Raw genomic sequence first — 19,155 nt, 5'->3', positions numbered from 1 at the left:
ACATACCACCAATTAACCCTACACTACACCGCTATTACATACCACCAACTAACCTAGACTTATTACATACTACATACCACCAATTAACCCTACACTACACCGCTATTACATACCACCAACTAACCCTAGACTTATTACATACTACATACCACCAATTAACCCTACACTACACCGCTATTACATACCACCAACTAACCCTAGACTTATTACATACTACATACCACCAATTAACCCTACACTACACCGCTATTACATACCACCAACTAACCCTAGACTTATTACATACTACATACCACCAATTAACCCTACACTACACCGCTATTACATACCACCAAACTAACCCTAGACTTATTACATACTACATAACCACCAATTAACCCTACACTACACCACTACACCGCTATTACATACCACCAACTAACCCTAGACTTATTACATACTACATACCACCAATTAACCCTACACTACACCGCTATTACATACCACCAACTAACCCTAGACTTATTACATACTACATACCACCAATTAACCCTACACTACACCGCTATTACATACCACCAACTAACCCTAGACTTATTACATACTACATACCACCAATTAACCCTACACTACACCGCTATTACATACCACCAACTAACCCTAGACTTATTACATACTACATACCACCAATTAACCCTACACTACACCGCTATTACATACCACCAACTAACCCTAGACTTATTACATATTACATACCACCAATTAACCCTACACTACACCGCTATTACATACCACCAACTAACCCTAGACTTATTACATACTACATACCACCAATTAACCCTACACTACACCGCTATTACATACCACCAACTAACCCTAGACTTATTACATACTACATACCACCAATTAACCCTACACTACACCGCTATTACATACCACAAACTAACCCTAGACTTATTACATACTACATACCACCAATTAACCCTACACTACACCGCTATTACATACCACCAACTAACCCTAGACTTATTACATACTACATACCACCAATTAACCCTACACTACACCGCTATTACATACCACCAACTAACCCTAGACTTATTACATACTACATACCACCAATTAACCCTACACTACACCGCTATTACATACCACCAACTAACCCTAGACTTATTACATACTACATACCACCAATTAACCCTACACTACACCGCTATTACATACCACCAACTAACCCTAGACTTATTACATACTACATACCACCAATTAACCCTACACTACACCGCTATTACATACCACCAACTAACCCTCGACTTATTACATACTACATACCACCAATTAACCCTACACTACACCGCTATTACATACCACCAACTAACCCTAGACTTATTACATATTACATACCACCAATTAACCCTACACTACACCGCTATTACATACCACCAACTAACCCTAGACTTATTACATACTACATACCACCAATTAACCCTACACTACACCGCTATTACATACCACCAACTAACCCTAGACTTATTACATACTACATACCACCAATTAACCCTACACTACACCGCTATTACATACCACAAACTAACCCTAGACTTATTACATACTACATACCACCAATTAACCCTACACTACACCGCTATTACATACCACCAACTAACCCTAGACTTATTACATACTACATACCACCAATTAACCCTACACTACACCGCTATTACATACCACCAACTAACCCTAGACCTATTACATACTACATACAACCAATTAACCCTACACTACACCGCTATTACATACCACCAACTAACCCTAGACTTATTACATACTACATACTACTTATTACATATTACATACCACCAATTAACCCTACACTTATATACCACTATTACATACCACCAACTAACCCTAGACGTATTACATACTACATACTACTTATTACATATTACATACCACCAATTAACCCTACACTTATATACCACTATTACATACCACCAACTAACCCTACACTTATATAAAACCAGTTTTGGTCCACAGCTGTAAAAACTAAATTTTTGTAATTGAAAATATACATCACAGCTATTTAGATGGTACACTATTCAGGAATGTCATCAGGGTTCATTTCCACACACAAACACACACGGTTTAGGTTTGTGTATAGTCAACGCTTTGTTATTAAAAGAGTATCGTGCCTCTCATTCAGATCTGCCATGCACACCTCTGCTAGCAACACCACCACTGCCCCAGTCAGCTTCTTACTGTGTTGCCCGCACAAGGCCCATCAAGACAGGAGGTCACGCTTTTGTCTTGGACCACGGTCGATGGAAAGAGCCCATGAGAACAGCCATTGATGGGGTCCTGGCCAAGCACCATGGTGAGAAAGACTGAATCCTGAAGCAGGTGGATGGGGATGATGCTGCCCTAGTGCAGAGTACATGCAATGACCCAAACAGCCTCCTGCACCCTACCGCAAGGCAGCATATCTCCAGGCATATGAAACATCTAGCAAAGCATAAGAACATCAGCTCTGCTCTTAAGACCAGCCCAGAGAAGCTCCTGGACAGACAGGAGCGGTGGCAGCGTCTTACTGCAGAGAGTGAAACGGTCACTGTCCCAGTCACACCCCAGGCACCTGCTCCAGTAAACTCACCCGGGGTGTGTCCTCCAGTCCTCCACACACACACACACACACACACACACACACACACACACACACACACACACACACACACACACACACACACACACACACACACACACACACACACACACACACACACACACACACACACACACACACACACACACTTACACTTTTCATCTATTTCCATTAAAGGAAGTGGTTTGGATTCATGTTTGATTAGTATTTATGTAGTACCTTTGAAATTTGAAATACTACATATTACATTACTGAACCCCACCACCCATACCTTTCCAAATGAAATCATTACCCTTATGTAAATCAATTGATTAATCTTAAGTAATAAAGTCATGTTTTATTGTCATTGTTGGGGAGTAGTGAACTACATGTAGTTCAACTAGTAATCTACCTACATTTTGCAGTAACTTGGTGTTTGTTGAACTCAACATTTTTGACATGTAGAGGTGTAGCAAACTACTGGAACTACACACTACTGTTTTACCATGTAGAGGTGTAGCAAACTACTGGAACTACACACTACTGTTTTACCATGTAGAGGTGTAGCAAACTACTGGAACTACACACTACTGTTTTACCATGTAGAGGTGTAGCAAACTACTGGAACTACACACTACTGTTTTACCATGTAGAGGTGTAGCAAACTACTGGAACTACACACTACTTTTTTTGCATAAAGAAAATTAAATATGGGTGAAGTAGGCAATAATTTATTTCCTTTTTTAGCTTCAGACCTGCCTAATTCTCACTTGAAACGTAGTGTTTGTGTTTAATAGGCGAAATGACACATTCTGTTAACATCTGACTCCAAAATGATCTGTTCTTGCAATTTGTAGTCTGACATGATATATTGAGATATGTTACTTTCCCCACTAAGTAGTGTTGATGCAATGAACTACTTTTACAAAGTAACTTGAGTTTTTCTCAGTAAACCATACTGTTCTTAAGTGTAGATTTAGTGTATCTTCACTTCTTCCAGTAATAAGTAATAAATTGGTATAATCTTCGTAAAGTACATTTTCTTAGTAGCTTCCCCAACACTGTTTGTTGTTATGGCCTACATTTGGAATGTGGAGAGCATGTTTGCGTGTTAAGGACGAAGGAGGTGGTTTCTATGTCCAATCCTTTTAACCCATTGGGATTAAAGGTGCGCAACTCCTGGCCCCTTTGTCTTTGGGATGAGTTAAATATAGAGATAATACATGGTGTTTTTCCGGTATAGGTAGACTAAACAATGGTAACAGTGCCATTGGTGTTCAATTAATACCATTATAAATGGATTATATCTAGTAGGCCTATGAGATCGTTGTTTTATTGAGTTGCAGGCTAGCCTATTTGTTAGGCTAGCCACCTTTATTTAAATACAATTTAGAATGAGATTCATTCAGATAACCAAGACATATGATACAACTAATTATATGAATATGAATGAATTTTCATGGTTATTATGTTAAAGCAGACAAAAATACATGCTCCGTTTATAAAGTTTATGACTGTGGCCAAGGACCGCTGCGCTACGCTGCGCAGAGAGTGCGTCAAAATACGTCCTCTGCGCTTCGCGTCTCCTCCGCACAAATCAAATCGTTTGCCACAGAAGGAAGGAAACTGAAGAGCTGGTTTACCTTAAACTTATTTAATGAATTTGGTTATACAGGCTAGTAGCTACATTAATCAAGGGGTTTATCTGCAGTTTGCCAAAGCGTTAGGTTTTAATTGTAGAAGGTTGCGCGTGCAAGACAAGGAATCCCATAAATTATATCCCCGTTGAGATGGGGTTGTTTGATTAGATTGTGACGACGGTAATGCAGACAGGAATTAGAATTTGAACATCGTATCCGAGAGGACTTGTTTTAGCTTGGCACCTGAGGAATGATTTGAATCCAATCAAAAAAGTCGTCGTTGAATTCCCTGTGATGCGTATCTTTCAGCAGGTGTCAGGTGAGTTCACTCTATCCTCGTTACTTATAATACCCAGGTTAAAAGGTGTGATTGAGAATGAATGAGTAATGAAGAAGAAAATGCTATTTCACCGTAATTATAAGCAATGCATATATGTTTAACGGCCTACATACATTGGTATATTTTCGTAGTAAAATAAATGATGGGAAATGCTCTAAGCTAATTGTGCGGTTAATATAGCTTGTGACACATGTATACGTTTCTTATACACGTCGGGATATTAAATAATCGTAGGCCTATACTAATAATATTGTCTCATGCCCTGGGGTAGACCTTGATCATGACTGTCAGTTCCTTTTAAATACGATTATTTGGATGAAAGCGTCTTCTGTAGGGGGGAGTTTTGTTAAGAGCTGCAACGCTTGGTCTGAACATGAACATACATCGCTTGTGGTACGGTTTTGGAAGAATAAGGACCTTATTCCATATCAGCAGTAAATCATTTTCAAAATACAAGGTTAAATTGACACACACACTCATTGTATAGGATTCCCCACATGGCCATATTCCCACGTCACAGGGCTTGTTTATGGAAGACATAATGGACTACCTGTGATAATTAGATATCCGTCTCCAAACTGATGCCATAAACGTTTTGTCACTGAAAAACAATGTAAGCTGCAACTGTGTTAAAGCCGGTTTAAACAGTGTACACAGTAAGTGTGTATTTTGCATTTGTGAAATTATTTTGATGTAATATGACAGTAGAGGGATTATGTTTCTAGAACCATACCGCAATTGGGAATGGATTCTAGTTTAGTTGGGGAATGTGGCTGTTTTGGCTTCCAGGGGTAATTCGCCCTTTAAACGAAACAAGTAAAGTCCTTTATTCCAATAATGGGCTAGGCCAGGGGTGCCAAAACTAATTTTGCCAAGGGGGCTGCAATTTGGTCTTCAACGAGCCTCACTGAAAATTGGTTATATTTCCTTGCTGTCTAAAATTGCAAAAAAATGTAGTCCTCTCTCCTTTGTTTTTGGAATTCTCGATGCTACCTGAATGTCTCGATTTAATTTAGGTGATTATTCGTGAGCTGGACACAGTCAAGAAATTGTATGAATGTATGTTTGAGATGCATGTTAGAGGTTTTTGAAGTTTTTTAAATGTTTTAAATTATGCTTTGGCCACATATGAGTAGCCTACAGGATGAGTCAACAACATTATTTGGGTATAAGTTAACAGAATATGAACTTTTAAGTGAGATTTTCACTGGACAGTAACTTTAATTCCAGGTTTTAGATGCTAACCCCATCCCCAAATGAAAACTAAACATGGATTCCATGTTGTGTTCTCACTTTGCGTGCACACCTGTCTGTTTCACACCTGTTTGTCTAGCTAATCAGCCTCGCAATACAGGCTAGCTGGTACAGTCATTGGACCATGACTTATCTCGCAAGTTGTTGCTATGGAATGCCCTTAGAACACGTCTTACTCATGAAATAATTAATGAAGGTGTCTAAATTTGGGCTATGGCAAGTTTATGAATCATACAACCTACTTGAAGATACATAAGAAAGTGGTGTATGATATTAAATCATGCATTTTTTTTACCCATTTTTATTGTTTCATATATTCACAAAAATCTTTATTTTGATAAATACAAAACATTTGACTTTCTCAACAGATTGGAGATTTAGTTCATTGTAGTGGCTCCAGCTAAGAACCACTCAGGCACTGATACACCGAAGTGATCAGGTTTTCCCTGATCCGAATCCTGCTTTGGAGATGGAGGTGATTCGTCGCTCCTCTGTGTTTGCAGCCGGGGTGCTGGAAGCCTTTGACCATTCCCCGTCCGACAAAGAACTGGTGTCCCAGTCCAAGGCACTGTGTAGAGATTACATACACTCGAGGCTCAACATCTATGGGCTGGGCTCGTCCAAAACTCAGGTGGACTCAACGCTTTGTGAGGTGTCTGCCGTGCTTCTCTGTCTCGGTAAGAACCAGCTGCAGACTGTTACAAACTTAATGTACCAAAAAAAATCCTGCTTGAATGCATGTGCACCACTTGTCTTCGAATCTAGCATTTTACAGATCAGTGCTTTGGAGCTGTGTTTCCCTTGAGATTCCCTATGGTCCCTGAATAGATTGGACACACTGTACTGGTTTTGTCCTCCACGTGTATATTGCTTCTTTCTTGAGATTAAGGACAGGCAGCGGACTGACATGCATGACCGAGATGGGTATCGAAACATGTCTGACAATCCGAGGTGAAGGCATTCAAGCTACGGCATTGGTCAGTTTAGTAGGCTAACCAAGGCAGGTGAGGCGGGCCTAAATGCAAGATTTGAAGAGCAATGTCCTTCTGTGGCTCAGTTGGTAGAGCATGGCGCTTGTAACACCAGGGTAGTGGGTTCGATTCCCGGGACCACCCATACGTAGAATGTATGCACCCATGACTGTAAGTCGCTTTGGATAAAAGCGTCAGCTAAATGGCATATATTATAATGTAATCTGGACACTGGTGGGTTATGGGCTTTGGCTGATTTGTTCAGCTTGGGTTGGGTTATGGCCGAGACGATGAATTTGTTTACTAAACTTATTACAACAAATCTCTAAAAGCTTGGACACAGAGCCCTAAAGTTTGGGAACAACTGACCTATGACAGTTTCTCTGACCCGTCTGGTTTTCCTAATGCCCCTGTGCTTCAATGATTGTTTCAATGAAGTCACTTTGTCATGAAGTTGTTAATTGGGTAGATAGACCTGTTGTTCTTTCTCAGTGCTACCCTGTCTCTAATTGTTCAGCCCTTGTGGTCCTTCCTGGTTTCCCTAGGTGATGAGCTGGAGTGCATGCGGCCGAGTGTCTACCGGAACGTGGCAAGACAGCTCAACATCTCAGTGGCCATGGAGACCACGGTATCCGATGCCTTTGTTGCCGTGGCAACAGAGATCTTTTCTGCAGGTGAACAGCTGCAAGGGAAGGGGTAGCAATTGTGGGGTTTTAGGAGGTTGATGTCGCGTAAGCCCGTTAAGAATCTGCACACGTAGCAGAATTTTTCCCACGTTTTCCCATTGACATGCATGATTAACTCTTTCGTCGCAAGGTTTGGGAACAAATCTTAAGTTGATTTTAAACCCTATGTGTTTGTGCTTAGAGGGGGACAAAGCAATCCTACATGAGCTTTGAGGAATGTGTGTTTTGAGACAGGGCTACAAGATCGGTCATTTTAAACTATTGCTTCTTTGCAACACTTTGTTAAAAATAGTTTTTGTGACACATTTTTCACACAGTAGCATCATTTACCATAAATATGAGATGATGTACTCCGTAAAGACAGAATTCTGCACATGTACCAAAAAACAAGTACCCATGTCTTCTCTTTGTCCGTCTACTTTGATGTAACTTTGAAACACAGGAGAACATTGGGTGTCTGGAACAACTGTTCTATTCCGACACTGGTACATACAGTCTCTGCTGTGTGAATGCATCTCACTGTACATCTCTGCTGTGTGAATGCATCTTACTGTACATCTTTGTCTGTTTACTTGACAAGTTGAAACTTTAACAGAAACATCACTAGTATACAGAGTTTCTGATACAGGACTTGAGACTCTGGCATGATTAAAGATAAATAGTTATTCAATGTCACACATGAATTACTGCGACAGCACAGTATGAGTCCCCTGGACCGCATGAATAATAAGTCTCTCAAACTTGGCTCTATGTCTGGAAAGATAAAAATAGCCTCAATTTCAAGCATTTTCCTAGCTTACATTTTGGCTGAACTGTGACTGTTTTTGACGTCACCAGGGGCATTTTTGGAACACCGTGGGATTCCTCCAGAGAGGAAAACAAACCACTGACCCAGGCAACGTTGGCCTTTAAGGGATGTGGGGTTCAACAGCTGTATATTTATCGGACTGAAAAGATAAGCGACATTCTTTACATGTGATGACTGCAATAGAGAATAACAATGTTATGTCAATCAAATGCTGCACTAAAGGCAAACGGACCGTAATGAATCATACTCACAGGTTTGATCACGATTCGTGGTTCAAAAACTCTTGAAATGAAGGGTTTCCGACATCCAGTAATACACCATTATGTGACATAATTGGTTTCTAGATTTGATGAGGAAGTACTTTGGCTGCACTTTTCGCTGCTAGACACTATTTGGGGTGTTTTTTCAGTCTCCCTACATAATTCTGATTGATGAGAGGTGTTTCAGACATAATTATGCCCTAGAGCGGTATTTTTAAACAATTGGCTCAAATCTCCCTGCACAATTGTTTGATTGAGCCTGCTGTCTAATCTAAAAAATTGAACGGAGTCGTGTTTTGTCGCAATTATCGTGGCCGTTGTGTTTCGCCAATTGCACGGTCTCACTAGGATGAGTAGATATGGTTGTCCTTGTTCAACAGAGCCATTGAACTTAACGACGCTCCTATCTGCCAGGACATTGAAGGATATCTTAGGGTGACTCGTTTTCCCTGGCTTTGTAAAGACTACAGCCTGTCGGGAGCCATGCTTCCTTGTCCAATTGTGTTCCCACCCTTGAAGGCATCCTGAAATCGCTATCAATTCTGGATATTGTGGTTTGCTTACAACCAGGAAATGTAGATGGCCTGTTTTTCTACCGGTGAGACGCAGAAAGATGTGTGTGTAGTGAGACAATTCTCGATTTTTATGACCCATATAATATGTTAATAACATGAATGGACATACCTCAGGAGGCTGAAGAAATTCGGCTTGTCGCCAAAAGCACTCACAAACTTCTAAAGATGCACAATCAAGAGCGTCCTGTCGGGCATCAAGAGTCAAGAGCATCCTGTATCACCGCCTGGTACAGCAACTGCTCCACCCACAACCGCAAGGCTCTTCAGAGGGTAGTGAGGTCTGCACAATGCATCACCGGGGGCAAACTACCTGCCCTCCAGGACACCTACACCACCCGATGTCACAGGAAGGCCATAAAGATCATCAAGGACAACAACCACCTGAGCCACTGCCTGTTCACCCCGCTATCATCCAGAAGGCGAGGTCAGTACAGGTGCATCAAAGCAGGGACCGAGAGACTGAAAAACAGCTTCTATCTCAAGGCCATCAAACAGCCACCACTAACATTGAGTGGCTGCTGCCAACACACTGACTCAACTCCAGCCACTTTAATAATGGGAATTGATGGAAATGAATGTAAAATATATCACTAGCCACTTTAAACAATGCTACTTAATATAATGTTTACATTCCCTACATTGTTCATCTCATATGTATATACATATACTGTACTCTATATCATCTACTGCATCATTATGTAATACATGTATCACTAGCCACTTTGTTTACATACCCTACATTGTTCATCTCATATGTATGTAAACAAAGTGGCGAGTGATACATGTATTACATAATGATGCAGTAGATGATATAGAGTACAGTATATGTATATACATATGAGATGAATAATGTAGGGTATATGTGTATACTGTACTCAATACCATCTACTGCATCTTGCCTATGCCATTCTGTACCATCACTCATTCATATCTTTATGTACATATTCTTTATCCACTTGTGTGTATAAGGTAGTAGTTTTGGAATTGTTTGGTTGGATTACTGCATTGTCGGAACTAGAAGTGTAACAGTATAACTTTAGACCGTCCCCTCGCGCGAACCAGGGACCCTCTGCACACATCAACAACAGTCACCCACGAAGCATCGTTACCCATCGCTCCACAAAAGCCGCGGCCCTTGCAGAGCAAGGGGAACTACTACTTCAAGGTCTCAGAGCAAGTAACGTCACCGATTGAAACACTATTTAGTGCGCACCACCGCTAACTAAGCTAGCCGTTTCACATCCGTTACAGAAGCACAAGCATTTCGCTACACTCGCATTAACATTTGCTAACCATGTGTATGTGACAAATACATTTGATTTGATGCATTGAAAGATCAGCTTTCTCTTGTACACTTCCTGCCAAGTGCACCAACCAAGCTTGCTTCCCCCAAATGTGCCCCATTTCTCGCTCTTCCAGTCCTCTCCCTTCCCTCCATCTTCTTCTTATACCCAGACAATCTTCTCTCTATCCTGGGCTGTGTTGTCTCACATCAGGGTCAGATCTCTGTAGGGAGTTAGACATTGCGAGTACAGTCCTGTCCCAGAGGGAGTTACCTTATTTAAACCTTCCCCGAAGTCTACAGAGCCAAAGCCACAGGTCAGTCAGTTCAGGCAAACAAAACGGCTTAAAGGAGGCTAATGCCATTAGCCTCGCTATTGCATCACAGCCATAACAAGGGTGGCACCCGAACGGCTTTAATAGGAAACAAGTGACCTCTTTGATGTGAAGCTCTGATGCGGTCGCAACCGTCACTTGCTCTTTCTCTCTATTGGCTATACTGTACAGTAGACTTCTGACGTATGCAGTGTCTCGGGACTGCATATGTGCACTAAACTGGAGCTTGTAGATATAGGTAACTGCCAAACTAAAGGAACCACAAAACAGTATCTTAAAGTAACTTCCCGGTGCACATCTCACTTTTTAAATGTCGTATTCTGTTAACTCGTACCAAATAATGGTGTTTTATACTTGTGTTTGTGGCCGAAGCATAAATTGCGGGGGGGGGACATAAAAAAAAAAAACACCTCAAACTTGTTTCTCAAACCGTCCGTTTAAAAAATGCTTGCTCTTTCCTCAGAACATGATTTCAACTTCATGAGGAGGATGAGCTGTCCAATCAATGGTCTACTTGCGTGATTATTTTTAATAACCGGTATACGCCCATACCATTCTGTTGTTGGGGGTACGTACACACCCTTCCAACACAGAAAAGCAGCTTTTTAACATACTTCGTTACCATTTTTCTGGATGGAAAACGATTTCACTTGTATTTCATAGAAATCTGGAAACACTGGGCAGTTACTTTAATTGAGTGTCTGGCTGCCAGAGCAGCTTCAATGCCCCTTGGCATTGATTGCCCCTTTCTACTAGTGTCTGGAATTCTATTCGGGGAATGCAACACCATTCTTCCGCAAGAAATTCTATAATTTGGTGATTTTGTTGAGGGAAGTGTCAAACCCTGTCCCAGGTGCCGATCCAGAATCAAAATGTGGGGAAAAGTCAATGGGTCTGAATACTTTCTGAATGCACCGTATAGCCTTTTGTGTAATTCCTTGCTCTGCTGAGTTTCTGCTTACCGCCACGGTGTGATATTTTACGCACCAGCACATAATCTGTCTTTTACGCATACAACTCTGACAGAGTATCCCTTTACGCACATTCTTTGTATACATTCCTGTGCACTATTTTTCATGTTGCATTTATTTTTCAGATTATTTCACATGTTGCCTCTATACGCTGATGTGATAATGTTGTACATGTGTTTACGCATTTATTTACTTGTCATGTGACATTTACCTGTCCCCACCTCTATTTCTAAAACTATTTAAAACATTTTTCAATATGTCTGTAACATAACAAAATGTGGAAAAAGTCAAGGGGTCTGAATACTTTCCCGAATGCCATGTACACGGCAGACCAATCTGAACTCATCTCTCGGCATGTCCAGCCAATCCCTTATCTAAGCCAATCATGGCTAGCGGGAAGGTTCCTGTCTTTTTCCGTAGCTAAACTAACTAGACTCGCAATTTAACAATTTGATTTGTATTTACAGTTGGGATACACGTTTGTTATTAAGGCACATGAAAGTTCACACGTTCCAGAAGGCATTTCTGCCGGAAAAAACGCATGTTTACGTTCACATGCCTCTCCTGTGAAGTAGTGACGCATATGCCTAGTTTCCTGAAACGATTCACAAAGAATTGTTTGAATTGGGACTGGTTAACTACAATGCACACTCATTGGGAGTCTACTGTTTTGATATTAGCTAAGTACTTTTCATTAATGCTTTAGTATTGCAATAAAAAAAAGTATGAAGCATCAAGATCCACAATCAGCCAACTAATCTGCGATTCTCTCTCTCCTGTCCATAGGCATCACATGGGGTAAGGTAGTATCTATGTATGCCGTGGCCGGCGCTCTGGCGGTGGACTGTGTACGTCAGAACCAGCCTGCTACGGTCCAAACCATAGTGGACAGTCTGGGTCAGTTTGTCCGTAAGAACCTGGCCCCTTGGCTGAAGAAACGTGGAGGATGGGTGAGTGACTGGACTGTTGTTGCTGACCAAGGGACAGTTTTTTTTGTTTGTTTGTTTTGTAACTACCACATAGTTGTGGCTTAAGTGAAAGGAAGATTATTAAATCCGCATTCTGGATTTTGATTTGACTTATTAGGATCCCCATTAGCCGACACCAATGGCAACAGCTAGGGTCCTCCCCTCCATCAGAGATCTGTATATAATGACGAGATGCTCATGTCTCCGCCTAAAAATGGGATGTCGTTGTCCCAAATGTGGGAAGGCCCCCCCTTAAAAGATTTAGATGCACTATTGTAAAGTGGCTGTTCCACTGGATGTCATAAGGTGAATGCACCAATTTGTAAGTCGCTCTGGATAAGAGCGTCTGCTAAATGACTTAAATGTAAATATGTAAATGACAAGCTTAGGTCCAAAATTAGCCCATAGGGCTAATTTTGGACAGTTTGGAGAGAGTGAAACCTTTCGCTTCGACTCTTCCTCTCTGCCTCCATGGCGTTTTTTGAAGGACACTGATGTAAGTAGTTTCCCTATGCTGCCCTCTACTGGTTCCCAGGGGAAGCACATGGGCAACATATAACCAACGATTTTTGTTTTCTTCTCAATTGAAGGAACATTGATTCCTTACATCCTCCTTCTCCCCAAAAAAATGTTGTCCTTCCCTCTGACCTTCTCCTCCAATGTGTTTTTGAGAAGGAAGAAAGGCTAGAGGACTCAAGGAATTTAGGAAATCATGATATGTGGGACAAGTGTGTCCTGAAAGTTTCTAACTGTGACCTTTCCAATGTGACCTCTTTGCCTTTTTCCAGACCGACATTAAGAAATGTGTGGTGAAGTTAGATGCCGTTACTCAGACCCATTGGCTGTCTCCCGTTGCCGAATCCTGCAAGCACTTTCTGTCAACACTGTACGTCTACATTATGAAGGAGCCATGAAGGAATTGGGAGAGGAACTGTGGTTGAAAGGCCAAGAGCTTCAAGTCCTTGCATTTGAAGGCTCTGTGCTTCAGATGAACTAGACAGCAGACATCCTCCTATCTTTTTGACGGAACACATTTTGTTAAGATTGGTGATGGCCATCTAAACAGTGACTCTCCTTCGTGCAAAGTCACAGTATCACATTTTGTATAATCATCATCAATTTAATCAACAATGACTGCTCTTCTTCCGAAGAGTAATGCCAGTTACCCAGGAGTAAAATTCTCGCGTACGTTTTCACTTCCCGGCCATGAGAGATTATACAAAGTGTAGTCACAGTCAATTCCATATACACATATCTTCAGTTCCGATGATCAATTTTTGTTCAAAGTACTTGTACAAAACCATGTATCTTTCAGTGTTGTAATATAGTTTCCGCTACCGCGTTGCAGTGAGTATGTGTACTGTGATAGGTGCTCAAATCTCTGAAGTAAGATCCAGTTTGATGATAACTGAAGAATACCATCTGGGACTTTACACTGAAAAAATGGACAAAGTGATAGCATCTGTTCTATGGACAAGAATGTGATGCTTTTTGCTGCACCCCTGTGGAGGACATGTGAAATGTATGATGAGTTACTACTTTGTTGTGATGGGATGCACCAGTCTATCCAGGCTTTGTCCAAACTGTACAGTGCTGTTGATCTCAGGGGTGCATTCACTAGGAAGCAAACGGGGAGGGATCTACCTTGCATTTGTCCCATAAGAAACACGTTTGTTGCAAAATGTTTTGCTATAGTGTGCACTAATGAGTACACCCCAGTTGTACCCCTCAATATGTACCATTGAGTACAAAAGACAGAATGATGCCTATTCTATTTCTTTTAGACTTTTTAAATACTAACTTTAACTAATGTATTTGATTGGGAAACTGTAGTGATGATGATTGAATCTGTATCTTTTTACAGCATCTTTCCTGTGGTCACTTGCAATATTTACTTAAAGGTCCAATGCAGCAATTTTTTTTATCTCAATATCAAATAATTTCTGGATAACAATTTAGTACCTTTATTGTAATTATTTTCAATTAAAATGGTCAAAATTAAACAGCTTCTTAGCAAAGAGCAATTCCTCAAGCAAAAATGTTGCTGTCTGGTCGTGGTCTGAGTGGGGAGGGGAAAACTAGTTGTTATTGGCAGAGAGGTTTGTAACTTTTATTTGTTTATGGTGACGTTACCAGGCAGGCCAAAACTCCGTCCCTCCAAAACAGGCTGACATTTCAGGCAGTCTTTTCAAACAGCTCTTACACTAAAAAAAGTGCATTATCATAATTTTCACAATTTCACAGTGTTATTCCAACCTCTGTGTCAAAATATATATAACGCACAGGGAACTCTAATTCGTGACTACACTGGGCCTTTAATATTGAGCTTTTATATGCAAAATAAACGTAACACTGTCGTGATAATGGTGTTGTAAACAGCGGAGCAAAATCATCACAATTAGATCATTTTAATTGTTCAAATCAATCAAATTGTATTGGTCACATACAGATGGTTAGATGTTAATGCGACTGTAGCGAAATGCTTGTAAACAATGTACGAAATAATGCATATAAAAACAAGTAACTGCCTAGTTTTCTAAGGACCTGAAGCGAGGCGAACATCTCTGTCGGCGCCATTACGGAGTTTCATTTGTTTTTATTCAACAGATCAATACAGCCTTTGTGGGAAGGACACAACCTGATTTATGGTTGCATTAAATGAAGGGCTTCATACGGAACTCATACAAAACATTACAAATGATTTGTAGAAAAAACATCACCTGTTTCAGTGATACATTGTTTGTTTTTCTTCAAACGTTACTCTCGCACTCCCCACGAGACACATGAATTTGATCCTCTTATCTCACACAGTGAATAGTACTGCTTTCATAATTCTAATTAGTCCATTGTTTTAGGCAGTGCGTTTTCTCGACTGTACTCCAAATTGTATTGAGATCGGAGCATCTGAACCTGCAATTTAACATCGCGAGCCAACCTGGTCTCAGAGCATTTCATATTATTTTGTAGAAAGAAGATGAGTAGGCAGCCGTGAACTATTAACATAATATATTTACAAAATAATAAATATGAGAACAGTCAGCCGAGTGCATCAGCACGCACAACTGCAACGCGTTTTGACTACTAGAATCTTCGTCAGGCAGCGTTGTGGACGGAAGCTGACGTGTCTCTAGAAATAGAGGTGGGGACAGGTAAATGTCACATGACACGTAAACTATATGAAAAACACCTGCAACAGTATCACATCAGCGTATAAATGCAACATGGAAATTTGTGCACAGGAATAATCAGGGTTGCCCTTTGTAAAAGGCAGATGATGCACTTGTGCGTAAAATTCATGGCATAAAAACACAGGAAGCATACCATGGCGGAAATCAGAAACTCAGAGCAAGGATTTACATAAAAGGCTACACAGTGCATTCAAAGTTTTCAGACCCCTTGACTTTTTCCACATTTTTGTCCCTCATCTACACACAATACCCCATAATGACAAAGCGAAAACAGGTTTTTAGAATAATTGGCAAAAGTATTTTTAAAAAGTAATTTAAAAAATACATATTGTGATGAGACTTGAAATTGAGCTCAGTTGCATCCTGTTTCCATTGATCATCCTTGAGATGTTTCTACAACTTGATTGGAGTCCACCTGTGGTATATACTGTATTATTGACTGTATGTTTGTTTATTCCATGTGTAACTTTGTGTCGTTGTATGTGTCAAACTGCTTTGCTTTATCTTGGCCAGGTCGCAGTTGTAAATGAGAACTTGTTCTCAACAAGCCTACCTGGTTAAATAAAGGTGAAATATAATAAATAAAATATTTAATTGATTGGACATGATTTTGAAAGGCATACACTTGTCTTTATAAGGTCCCACAGTTGACAGTGCATGTCAGAGCAAAAACAAGCCATGAGGTCGAAGGAATTGTCGACACAGGATTGTGTCGAGGCACAGATCTGGGGAAGGGTACAAAACAATTCTGCAGCATTAAAGGTCCCCAAGAACACAGTGGCCTCCATCATTCTAAAATGGAAGATGTTTGGAACCCCCAAGACTCTTCTTAGAGCTGGCCACCCCGGCCAAACTGAGAAATCGGGGGAGAAGGGCCTTGGTTAGGGAGGTGACCAAGAACCCGATGGTCACTCTGACAGAGCTCCAGAGTTCCTCTGTGGAGATGGGAAAACCTTCCAGAAGGGCAGCCGTCTCTGAAGCCAATCAGGCCTTTATGATAGTGGCCAGACAAAAGCCACTCCTCAGGAAAAGGCAGGTGACAGCCCGCTTGGAGTTTGCCAAAAGGGCTGTCATGGAGCAGGTTTTCATCACTCCAAGTGGGCTGTTTAATCCGGGGGGAGCAATTAGCCTTTTTTGTTGTTGTCAGAACTGGTCAAAATCACCCCCTCTACCACCCTCCTGTCTTGCAGACTGCAATAGCATCGAATAGTCCCCGCGATATGCAACTGTTCAGGGAAGTCAGGAACCAATACACGCAGTCAGTCAGGAAAGCAAAGGCCAGCTTTTTCAAGCAGAAATTTGCATCCTGTAGCTCTAACTCCCAAAAGTTCTGGGACACTGTAAAGTCCATGGAGCACAAGATCACCTCCTCCCAGCTGCCCACTGCACTGAGGCTAGGTAACACGGTCACCACTGATAAATCCATGATAATCGAAAACTTCAACAAGCATTTCTCAACGGCTGGCCATGCCTTCCTCCTGGCTACTCCAACCACGGCCAACAGCCCCCCCGCAGCTACTCCTAGGAGTTAGGGTAAAGGGTTTAGCTACATGCTATGTAGCGAGTAGTTGCAACGTTGACCATGATGAGATACATCGCTAGATGTTCGCGCGTGTTATACGCCCACCCTCCTGCCTTGCGTGATCTTTAATTCATTCTGATTATTTTGAGGAAGTGTATAATGGCTCTGGTGTCTCAAAATGGACAAACTGTACTATTGACGCTATTGTCTCGTTTTTCAAGCGAAAGCCAAACCGAAGCATGCGGAAGCCTCAAGACCTGAGCTTCCCCTGAAGCTATGTGGTCCCCACAGATCAGGAAATACCAAAAGGGGTAACAGTTATTTTTAGGTCCAGGCATTGAATATCTATTCGGGGCATAGGCCAACCTCGTTGAATGGAAAGTGGTTTATGGACATCAGACTGGAAAGTGCCTGTCTTACCTGCTGTACATGGGGTCCTGGCCAGGGCATGGGCATGTCGAGTTGACTGCTGTCCAGTCAGGTCTCCTTACTCTTTCTCCTTCAGCCCTCTAGAGGAGATAACGCCAGCCTAAGTTTTGAACTGACATGAAAAGGTTGCAGGTTCAAGTCCCACTTGGTCTACCCCCTGAATTCGCTGCAGGATGTGCATGTATAGGCTAGGTCTAGGCTTGGAGTTTGAACAGTCCAATACCTGAGATTTGTGCCATAATGAAGGCTACTCTGTTGCATTCTGAGGAAGCCACATTCCCTGTGTATTGATTTCTTATTCTCAGCGTTGAACCTGCAGAACAGGGACAATGTATGTACACGTGATTACAGTTATAGGTCCATGCAGTATTGCGCTGTGACAGAATACAACAAACGCTTTTCAATAGGGCAAAAAATCAGAGTAGGCTAAGCCACCTTGACAGGTGAGTAGGCAGCCTATCCTTGTGTAGAATTATTTTGTTAGGCCTGCTGTACAGTACTCAGCTGTCAGTGGCAGTCAAACTCACAAAGTTGATGACTGGTTGACCCACATGTGATAAGTGCAGAGTCTCGGTGTAGCGGAAAAGTGGAATTGAGGAGAAGGAGCCCTCTCCTGGCTTGTCGGACTCCCAGACTCTGAGAAGCCAGTCCAACGCCAGCAGCTTGGGGTTCAGTTCAGTTATGTGGGAATACAAGGGCTTCATATGAGGACACTATACAGTGCATTCGGAAAGGATTCAGTATGACTTTTTCCACCCAAAATTACATTAGTCTTATTCTAAAATGTAGTCAATTATTTTTTGCCCTCATCAATCAACACACAATACCCCATAATGACAAAACAAAAACTGTTAAGAAATGTTTGCTCATTTATTTTTACATTTAAAGAAAAAAATCACATTTACATAAGTATTCAGACACAGTCTTCTTGGGCATGACTCTACAAGCTTGGCACACCTGTATTTGGGGAGTTTCTCCCATTCTTCTCTGCAGATCCTCTCTGCAGATCCTCTCAAGCTCTGTCAGTTTGGATGGGGAGCGTGGCTGTAAAGCTATTTTCAGGTCTTTCCAGAGATGTGCGATTGGGTTCAAGTCCGGGCTCTGGCTGGGCCACTCAAGGACATTCAGAGACTTGTCCCTGCTTCCTCCCTGCTTCTGAAAGACATCCCCACAGCATGATGCTGCCATCAACATGCTTCACCGTAGGGATGGTGCCAGGTTTTCTCCAGAAGTGATGCTTGGCATTCAGGACAAATTCAATCTTGGTTTCATCAGACCAGGGAATCTTGTTTCTCATGGTCTGAGTCCT

At 41.5% G+C, this 19,155-nt stretch overlaps 1 protein-coding gene across 1 annotated transcript; it reads left to right on the top strand.

Annotated features, from left to right (window-relative positions):
* The first annotated feature begins 4,167 nt into the window (after window positions 1-4,167).
* LOC118402373 (bcl-2-related ovarian killer protein homolog A-like) lies at window positions 4,168-14,979 on the top strand. The gene is made up of 5 exons (XM_035800529.2): window positions 4,168-4,576; window positions 6,220-6,528; window positions 7,368-7,496; window positions 12,526-12,689; window positions 13,496-14,979. Exons 2-5 carry the CDS (start codon window positions 6,321-6,323, stop codon window positions 13,619-13,621), a joined length of 627 nt encoding a protein of 208 aa, XP_035656422.1. The 5' UTR covers window positions 4,168-4,576; window positions 6,220-6,320; the 3' UTR covers window positions 13,622-14,979.
* The last annotated feature ends 4,176 nt before the right edge of the window (window positions 14,980-19,155 follow it).

This window comes from Oncorhynchus keta, chromosome 23, assembly GCF_023373465.1.
Source record: "Oncorhynchus keta strain PuntledgeMale-10-30-2019 chromosome 23, Oket_V2, whole genome shotgun sequence".
NCBI classification, from domain to species: Eukaryota; Metazoa; Chordata; class Actinopteri; order Salmoniformes; family Salmonidae; genus Oncorhynchus; species Oncorhynchus keta.
This window is presented reverse-complemented; position numbering and strand designations above follow the sequence as displayed.

Coding starts and splice junctions, on each gene's coding strand:
- LOC118402373 (XM_035800529.2), top strand. CDS start 6,321: ATGGAGGTGATTCGTCGCTCCTCTGTGTTTGCAGCCGGGGTGCTGGAA. Junction 7,497..12,525: donor AACAGAGATCTTTTCTGCAG/GTGAACAGCTGC, acceptor TCCTGTCCATAG/GCATCACATGGGGTAAGGTA. Junction 12,690..13,495: donor TGAAGAAACGTGGAGGATGG/GTGAGTGACTGG, acceptor GCCTTTTTCCAG/ACCGACATTAAGAAATGTGT.